Below are 10,064 nucleotides of genomic sequence, written 5' to 3' on the forward strand. Positions count from 1 at the left end.
TTTTGATTGTGGAATTATGAAGACAACTGATTTCATCGAAAAAAACCAACACAGAAAAACAAGCGCAGTTTTCAAAAATGCTTCACCAAAAATTCAATAAGAATGAGCCAAAAATGAAAAAGAGTAAAAAAAATCAATATGCATATTATTAAATAAGATTTATTACATATTATCTTATTTCAATATACTAAATAAAAAAAGGAAGAAAATTCATCACATAAAAACTGTAAATTATCTCATATTCTGGAAATGTCTTTAAATGTTTAATTACTGAACAATATGAAATATCCTCTAAATTCATTGTCATAATTGAAAATTTGATATAGGCAAATGTGAATCTTTAAAGAAAAAGGAAAAAAAATAAAAAAGAATTGGATGAATGAAAAGCTAATTTTCTATATTCAGAGCATCAAACAAAACGGAGTGAATTCCAGAAAACTTTTCGTATTTTCTTTTTCAAAATCATCGCCCAATATTTACTTTGTTATATGATTGAAGAATTAAAGAATGAGGTATATTTTTGTTAGCTCGAGTAACAATAATATTAATGACTTTTTGATTTTTTGCTTTATTTTAATGTATATGGACTTTCTATTAAAGGACGGAGAACTCGCTGGGAATCTCGAAAAGGAAATTAAAGAAGTGGAAAATGAAATTGAAATGCTTGAAAAAATAAGAGAGGATAATAAAAGCAAACACAAAAAAGAAATGGAGGATGCTTTTCGAAAACAAGAAGATTTACAAGTATTTTTTCTTTTTATTCAAACTAATTAAGTTTGCGAATTCAGGAAGAAATAGACCGTTTTGAAGCTAATTTTCTTGAAGAATACTCTCGAAAATTAAAAGATCTGCAAGATGCAAATGAAAAAATAGAAGAACTACGAAAGAAAGTTGAAGGAGAAGAAAAAGAAGTTAATGATTTGAAAGAAAAGCAAAAAAAAGAATCAGAAGAATTAGCATCATCTTCTCTTTTAAAATCACATTCAAATTCATCAAATTTTAATGCATTGCTTCCTTCAATCGATGATGCAGCAGATTATTTAGAAAAAGAAAATGCTGATCTTCGCATCCAACATGAAAATGCAAGACAGGAAATAGAGGATTTTATAGAAGAACGAAAAGGAACAGAATTAAGAGTAATCAATGTATTACAAGCACAAGAACAACTTGATTTGGAAAGAAGATCACTTTTGAAGCAATTGAACGAAATGGCAATTTCAAAATCAAAGGAAATTTCGCAGATAGAAAAAGAAATTGAAGAACTTAACATGAAAATAAAAGGTGAGAGAGAAAAATTACATGAAACAGAAAAAGAGATTGTAGAAGCACAAGATGAAAGAGATCATATGTCTTCTGATACAATGCGTATAAGTAGCAATCTTTTTGAAGAAATGAGAAAAAAAGATCTAGAAAACAAGAAGGAAAAAGAGCAAATGAAAGACATATCAAGAAAACTCGAAAACTTACGTCTTGCAAAGGATGGACTTATGATTGGTGTAAAAACAGAATTGGAAGATCTTCAAAAGCAAATGAGTGAGCAAATGCAACTTATTTTACAATTATGTGTTAAAAGAGAGATTATCATTACAGCCGAAAAAGAAGAGAAAAAAATGAAAAGTACCTTCAAAGCAAAGCAAAATTAACATTTTTACAATCAAAATAAAATTAAAAAGAGATTTTTGTTTGAAAGCAAAGGTTTGTTGAATATTTATTTTTTCACAGAAACTTGGAAATTCAATTTCATTTTAAGTTAGATGTTTGATGAAAATAAACTTAATCCAATCAAAATCAAGTTAGAAAATATTAATTATTAACTTAAGATTTCATAAAAAAAATAAAAACAACGGGCTGCTGGGGGAATTGAACCCCCGACCTCTTGCACCCGAAGCAAGAATCATACCACTAGACTAAGCAGCCAACTTGGGAAAAAACCTGAAATTTTTTCAGATAAATATCTAATATATACAAATTTTTTTTTCAAAATCATTCTGCATTTTTTGGAGATTGTAAAAAAAAAGATATGGATAATCAAAAAATTCTTTCAAAAGTTTAGCAATTAGCGCTAAACTTTTTCTTCAAATTCAACAACAAAAATATTGTTTTTTCAATCCAGAATATATTTAATAATTAATAAATCGCAAAAAAAAATTCAAAATATAAAATGGAGGAACAGAATTGTGAAGATTTCAAATTCTATTGAACTTCTTTTTAAATAAAATTTTTATTCTTTAACCAATCTTTTCGTGGAATGAATAGAAATTTCATTTAAAAAATTTTTTCCGATTCTGATTGATTAAAATAATTTTCTTTGATATCATTCCATCTTTGTAAAATAATATTTGGGTGATTATTTTTCAAAACACATTTTTTTCATTATCATTTTCGATTCGAAAATTTTCTTTGAAAATCAGTGAATGAACATTGAAAAGTGAACAAACATATTCAACAGTTCATCATCATCAATTCGGCTCATTCATTTGTTTTTGAAACAGTTTAGATGAATTAAGCTTTTGAAATAAAAATCTTTTAACTATGAAAACAACTTTTGAAAAACCAACACACCAAAAAAAGTTATGATTTCAAAAATAATTACCCATATGGGTCATTCTTTTTGAAAAGTCGCAATCGTTTAACTGATCTGAAAATTTGATCTCAATTGATCAAAAAATGTTGATCATTCCGTTCCCATCATATATTGCTGAATATTATTCTTTTCAGTTTTGTCATTCTATCACCGAATATTGCGTTTCAATAAAACAGATTTCATATATTATTTTCACTGCTAAATCATATAAATGAAATTAAAAATTTTTTTTCTTGTTTTTTGGAGCAACTGAATAATTTGTTCATATTTCTTTGTTTTCATTTCAATTGTTAGAATAAACGTTTTGAATTTCTGAATGTGGACTTCTTTTTAAATATTTTCCTATGCAGAAAGACTAATAGAATTAGATTGCTTTTATTCGAGTATTTTTTGTTAGAAATTATTTAACAGGAAAAATATTTCGAAACTGAGCTGATTGTAATTAAAAGAAATTCAATAGGCTGTTAATATTGAGCTGTTTTTAATGTTATAATACATAAATGAAGAATATCATATAATTTCTCAAAAATTCATGTCCTTTTATAAAAAATATTTAAAATAGATATGACATCTCAAGTTTTGAATCATATCAATAATCATATCTTAAATAGCTTTCAACTTTTCATTTTCTTTTATGCTCATCTTTTTCTTCTCATTTCCAATCCTTTCCAAAAGAAATTCTGTTCAAACTATTCCATCAAATCAAAAAAGATGTAATTTCGGTGATGATTGAAGTTTCTGAATTGAACATGGATTAAATGTTTGCTTCATAGAAGGTGTTGCAATTTTGTCTGATGAGTTGTCTCAAAAAGCCTTTTGTGGGAGGTGCAACGATGCAGTTGCCTCATCGCTCGGTGCTTTTGTCATCTTTGTCTTCTTCGACTGTAGCAGCACTCCAGTCAGTTTCTCCATCCTGGAGAAGGAGAAACAAGGAGAAGAAGGCTGCAGGAGATGATAAATCATCTTCATCTTTGCCTTCGTCATCAGCGCCTGCGGTTGATCCTTCGGATGAATCGTCTATGGCTGCATCTCACATTAAACACATAAAACTGCACCACAACGTAAGGTGGCTGAGGATTGACGTGCCTAAGGCAGCTGGGTTGTTGTCGCTTCCATTGTTGCAATCACTTCAATCGCTTCAATCGCTGCTACTTGCACTCTAAGTTTTCAATGATGGCTTGTTGTGCTCTGCTTTACAGAACGTGCTGTATCCGTTCAATGTGAAATGTTTTTCATTCAACTTGTGGCTTTGCTCACGTTTCTTGATGACTTGCTGAGAAAGAAGTCGTTGAAGAAGCCGATATTAACAGTAGTTGATGTGGATGATTTTCTGTTTATCTGCAATCAGCCTGATCCATCACTGGCTTCATTGTCCATTGAATAGCTGGCGAACAGAAAGAAGCAGTCGAGGCATTAGGAGTGATGAAGCTGGACAACAAAACGAGGAGGCGAATGGTTGCAGTGAATGAAGTGGGAGAGATTGTGGAGAATGCGCTGGAGGCTGTGGGGCAGTGGGGCTGATGATGGAAGATGTGGTTCAGTCGCCTGCAGCGATTGCGCTGCATCTGCCGGAAGAAGAAGAAGAAGAAGTGGGAATAGGAAAAGGAGAAAATGAGGAAGAAGGAAAATGGTGAGAGAAGGAGGCGAAGTGGATGAGCGGGCTGGCAGAGCAGCTTCAGGAGAAGGACAACGCAGAGGTGAAGGAGTTGAAGGAGCTGCAAGAGCAGCTGGTGGCGATGAAGGAGAAGAATGAACTTTTGGATGTGGTGATTATGAAGGAAAAGTCTAGGACGTGGCATGACTAAGTTGTGAGTGTGGACAGCGCTGGTAAGCTGCTGAGGTCGGGATTGAAGCTTGTCACGTCTTCTTCGTCGGTTTCTGTGTGTGGCGGGATGGCTCCGTCTTCAGATTAGTTGATCTTGCCTTCGGGGCTGCGTGAAAAGCATCACGAGAAGTTTTCCTCGATTATCGGAGATGGCAGCACTGTGATGCTTGGACCGAATCCAAGTTTGAAGGAGCTTTCTGTGAAAGTGGAGAGTCTGGCAAGTGTAGCGAGAAAGGTTTAAAGAGCTGATGGAGGAGGAGACTGATGTGAAGGAACAAAGTCAGAGACAAGCTAGGGGTTGGAGAAGAACAGTGCTGTGGCCAGTGATGGTGGTGAATGTGGAGGAGGAGTGGGTGAAACTGCAAGACAGAAGAATAGCAAAATGGAGAAGGAATTGAAGACACTGATTGCATTGTCGAAATTGCAGAAGAAGATGATGAGCATGCAGAAGGCGCCGTTCAACGAGGTGATTGAAAAGCAGTAGATGTTGCTTGCGCAAAAGAAGCAGGAGAAGATGAATATTTTAGCTTCATATGAAGAGATTGCATTATAAATGTCTGGTTAAGTGAAGAAGCTGTAAGAGAATGTGGTACAAGAACACTTTGGATGGAGCAGGGAGGAAGGGAATAGGAGAAAGGGGCGAGAGAGATGGATGAAGGAAGGAGGAGGAAGAGGAACAGAAGCTAATGCGGAGAATACGAGGAATCAGAGGAGGCGGAAAAGGCAGTTGAAAGATTTGCAAGCGTGCTGTATGGGATTCCGCTGTCGCCGCACAACAATCTGAAGAGAGAGCGGGATGATTGTATGCATACTATCGTTCCAACAGTGGCAAAGAAAGGTGAAGGGAAGGCGACTGTTGTGCAGCGGATGTACATGCTTCTTGAGCAGACGACAGACAGCAGAGACAGTGAAGAGTCGGAATGGCCTGTGACTTCGCCTGGTGGATCGGGGGCAGGGCTGTCTAGCGCTGGCGACGTGCCTTTGCAGGCGTGGTCAACAGCGAGGGAGAGGCCGATGAGTGCAGTGTCGGGGTCGCTGGGGTAGGTGGCGTACGAAACGGCGCATGTGCTTCGTGTTCCACACTCGCGGCGGTGGTCCGTGCAGATGGAGCGGCTGCTGACTCCGCTGAAGACGGGGCTGCAGCCGTCGCTGGTGTGGAAGCTGACGTAGATTCTGTAGATATTAGGATACAAGATCGCAACAGACTAGGGTGGGTGTTGTCTCTTGCGGGCAGGGGCGGGTGCGGTGAGGCAGGGGTTTGGGGACTTTGTGGACATGTGGCTGGGGGAGAAGCAAGCGGTGCAGAAGAAGAGCGATGCGGTGCTGTGAGCAAGGATGCATGGGAAGAACTGTTCCGGAAGGACTTTTCAGAGATGGAACTGTTTAAGGAATTTGCGATGAAAAAGTTAACTTGAGGTGAATTGAAGTTTTCCTGCAAATTGACTGGTGTTAGAAGGGGTGAAGGAGAACAGATTCAAATGTCTGTTGGTTGTTTGATGGGACACAATCTGAGAAAACGTATGCAGATACCTCTATGTTTGTGGTGTTTCTACTGAATAACTTTAGGGAAGAAGCAGCTTCCTTATATTTGCGATGAAGCTTACCAGTTATAGCCTTTATTGCAGTCATTGAATTATGTGATTGTGAAGGCGCCAAGATGGTGTTGGTCAACTTGGAGTTTAAGTTTCATTTAGTATCGAAGGTGATGTGTGAATGGTTTGGGCTGAAGCAACATGCGTAGATTCTTCAGTCGGTGGAAGAGAAGAAAGAATAACGGTGGGCGTTGTTCCATATTGTGCGGCTGCTGGAAGGGATGGTGAGGCTGCAGCTGAGGAGGATGTGCAGTCGATGGTGGAGACAAAAGAAGGACAGATTGTGCTTGTGCAATTTAGTTAGAGATGTTGTTACACGAAAAATAGCATTGTAGATGGAGTAAAAGTCATATTTAACAATAATTCATCAACATCTGTTTCTTCATCGCTGTTGAAAACAAATACTGAATGGAAAGTGATGAAGATTACCAATGCGCTCCGATCATTTGGTGGATATTGGATGTGATCAACCATCAAATTATCAAAACAATATTTTCATCAGCGTTTTCACTCGTCGTAACCTTCTTCTTTTTCCCTCTATTCCTTCTTTTTGCAATGAAACTTGATCATTTTTAAAGAATTTGAGGGAAGAAGAAGGAGAAGAAGGAGAAGGAGAAGAAGAAGAAGAAGAAGAGGAGGAGGAGGAGGAGAGGAAGAGGAAGAGGAAGAAGAGGAAGAGACGCTAAAAGAACGGAAGCTATTTGTGAATTCCTTGAGCAATTCTTGAATGAGGAGCTTCCAATGGAAATTGATCCTGAAGTTGAATCATTTATTGAAAAAATACATCCATCATGCAATTTCACTCCATCTGTATCAATTCCATTGAACACAACTTTTTTGTTCCGATCAATCTCAAATACATTTGCCATTGCCCTGATATTTTCCAGTCTCGCATTTGTAATATTTAATACATCTCCATTTTGCAGAAATGAAGGTTTCTTGAATGAAAGTTTTGTAATTGAGCAGTTGTCAACATGAAGAATTCCATTTGCAATGCTCAGCAACGATGAGTTGAGAACAAGAGGTTGAATGCTGTTTGACTCACCAACTGATGAAAAATCAACAGATGAAAGAGATAGCTGGACGTTTGCTTCATGGATAATGGAATTTGCTGAATATGAAAAAAACCGACCAAAATTGAATTTCAATCTCTCTATCTAAACTTTCTCTGAGGTTGAGATAAGATTTCCCTCATTGATATTAATTGTTGGGTTATGATGGACTAGAGCAGCTGAGGAAGATTGCAATGAGCAGATGATCAAATCGTTTGCTTCTTATTTCCCAATAATAACCGTCTCCTTCGAGATCAACAGATGCGAATATGATGAAGGAATGATGTGTAACAATCCAACATCCATTGATTGATAAGGCATAATGAACTTTCAACATTTCTTGATGTTTGTGTGATAGTCTGCAACTGAAGACACAAATATCGTCTCGCTCTGATATTTCATCACCCTCAGAAGAAGATCTTCTTTCCTCACAAATGAGTCTGAAGCGCAGCCCCAAATAACCATTTCTTTCATGTCAGGCTCTCTGATAGTACTGCGAATTTGCCAAGCTAAAAAAAATGAATAATATTATTTGAATTATTAAAAAACCATTCAGAAAAAAACTTGAATGAAAACCTTTTGATATGTATGTTTTCCATCTTTGTCAAACTTGTGGGAGTAATCTACGCATAATTTCAAATTCCAGGCACATTCTGTGCAATTAAAATTTTAAATCAGATAAGAATTTGATTTATCTACGAATCTCAAATTTGTGATGAAAGAAAATCGAAACACACCTTGTTCATTTCATTAATAAACAATTGCAAAGTTGTTCAATCAAGTGAAACTCTTTTTCGTTGAAAAAATGAAATTTCAATTTTGATCAAAAAATTTGATACATAATTTTTTGAAAAAAAACACATCTTCTTATTAAGAAGTTTGTTATGAGCCAACAAACATCGCTGTGAAATTAATAATTTGTCATTTGTATTATGGGAACGGAGAGTTGTTTATTAACTTTCATGGGACATTTTTTTGATCTGTGGCGACTTTTCAAAAAGAATTACCCATATGGGTGAAAATACGTTCTTTCAAGCTTTTTTTGCTCGAAGAAATAAATTTTTGTTTCACCCAAAACTATGTAAAACTTCGTCAAATTCAAAAAATAAATTTGATTTTCACATCCCTGTGCAAACGTTATTGAAATAAAATAATTATATATTGAAACCTTAAACGAATTTCAAAAAATGAACCAATTTTGTTGAAATTTTTTGGTTTAAAAAATGAAATCTGAAGTGCAAAAATTTTCTATGAAAATGACTGAAGTCAAATATTATGTCACATTTGTTCAGACCTTTTTATCACAAATTAAAAGAATCAAATTGAACTTTTTTTTCTTTATCCAACATTTATTAGAAGCAAAAAATATTTCCAAATTCTTATGAAAAGTTCAATTCGAATAAATTTCGGTTGAAAATGAAAATTGAATGTTTTTATCAAATTTCTGTTTCCACTCACGTAACTTCACAAAATTATGAATGATCGTATCATCAAGCATTTTTGAAATGCATGTGTAATTTGGTGAGTTGGAATGTAACTTTCATGATAAATATGGGTGATTATTTTTGAAATCAAATTTTTTCATACATAATTTTCGGTTCAAAAACTTATCTTGAATATTTTCATTTGAACGTTAAAAAGTGAAAAGGCTTATTGAAGACATTCTTATCTTTCATTAGGTGAAAATATTTGTTTTTAAAAACAATTATCATGCTTTTTCTCTTTTGGATTAAAAACTTCTTTCAATAAACAAACAATCTCTGAAAAATAAACACCCCGAAAAAAGATATGATTTCAAAAATAATCACCCATATTCATTTTTCATTTTCACCTGAAAATGAAACAAATGGAACAATTCAATAAAAATTAACACAAATATCTGTATAACAAAAAAATTTTTCAAGTCGAATATTTCAAACAATAACGTTCGTCTATTAATTCAGCACGAAATACAAAATATTCAATCATATGTTAAATACCTTTTTTAAAATGTTTCACTATTATCAGTGTTTTCTGTAATTGTTTGAAAAAAAAAGAAAGATATTCAAAAACAAAACAAAGTTATTTTCAAGTCAATCATCAAAAAAAAATTTTTTTTTTACCCGAAAATATTTTTTCTTTTCTGAGAAACTAGAAAGAAAAAGATTCTTAGAATATCTCCCGAATTTGAAAATGTTTTTTTTTAATATACAATGGAGCAAGTTGTTTCATATTTGCATTTCTTATCAGTTTGTATTCATTGAGGTGATCATTGGGTTCATTGTCGAAAAACAATGTCCAAGGTTCGTTGAGATATTTCCATCGTCCACAGTCACTGAAAGCGTCCATCCTTGTTTGCACTAACGATATCAGACAAAAAAAGGAAAAATATATTTTTTTATATACTGATATCGCATTAAACACCGGAGATCGCACAAAATACTGGACAAGATGGACTTCACAATAACTGTAAAAGGAATAATTCTGACAATTTTCCTCAATATATATCTCATCAATACAAACATATTTGATATACAAAACTTTCAAAAAAGCCTCATTTGTGCTCAGAGAAAATTATTTTTGAAATCTCGGAGAAATAAAATATTGAGTTTCTCCGAGATTTAAATATCAGTTTTTTTCGGACATATATGAAGCTATTTTGAAGGTTTAGTATATCAAATGAGTTTGTATTAATGAGATATATTTTGAGGAAAATTCACTAAATTTTTCTTCTTGCGGTTATTGTGAAATCGATCTTGTCCGGTATTTTGTGCGATGTCCGATATTTTTTGCGATATCTGCATGTGTTCATTTCAATAAATCAAAAGAATAATATAAAAATTCATATTATACCAAAAATCAAAAAAATAAAAATAAAAAATCAGCAAAAGGGAATAATACTGGAACATTTAAAAATCGATATTATTAATTTATTTCATTATGTAATAAATTTCTTTGTTTTTTTTAATTATTATTTTTGTGCGGAAACATTTTTAAAGAATATTTAAAGAATATTTTGGATCAAAAAATTT

General features: G+C 33.9%; 3 protein-coding genes across 3 annotated transcripts; all 3 read left to right on the top strand.

The window, feature by feature from the left end:
* Positions 1-471: 471 nt before the first annotated feature.
* On the top strand, positions 472-1,643 carry MONOS_384 (uncharacterized protein; the record flags this gene model as incomplete). The annotated part of the gene is made up of 3 exons (XM_067873863.1): positions 472-512; positions 601-744; positions 789-1,643. Exons 1-3 carry the CDS (start codon positions 489-491, stop codon positions 1,641-1,643), a joined length of 1,023 nt encoding a protein of 340 aa, XP_067735917.1. The 5' UTR covers positions 472-488.
* A 1,735-nt stretch (positions 1,644-3,378) lies between these two features.
* MONOS_383 (uncharacterized protein) lies at positions 3,379-3,747 on the top strand (the record flags this gene model as incomplete). The annotated part of the gene is made up of 1 exon (XM_067873853.1): positions 3,379-3,747. The coding sequence occupies one exon, from the start codon at positions 3,379-3,381 to the stop codon at positions 3,745-3,747; it is 369 nt and encodes a 122-aa protein (XP_067735918.1).
* A 1,466-nt stretch (positions 3,748-5,213) lies between these two features.
* Positions 5,214-6,305, top strand: MONOS_382 (uncharacterized protein; the record flags this gene model as incomplete). The annotated part of the gene is made up of 4 exons (XM_067873842.1): positions 5,214-5,449; positions 5,614-5,790; positions 5,863-5,945; positions 6,151-6,305. The coding sequence occupies 4 exons, from the start codon at positions 5,214-5,216 to the stop codon at positions 6,303-6,305; spliced, it is 651 nt and encodes a 216-aa protein (XP_067735919.1).
* Between the last annotated feature and the right edge of the window lie 3,759 nt (positions 6,306-10,064).

This window comes from Monocercomonoides exilis (assembly GCF_001643675.1).
Source record: "Monocercomonoides exilis strain PA203 chromosome Unknown scaffold2-2631571, whole genome shotgun sequence".
Lineage (NCBI taxonomy): Eukaryota > Preaxostyla > Oxymonadida > Polymastigidae > Monocercomonoides > Monocercomonoides exilis.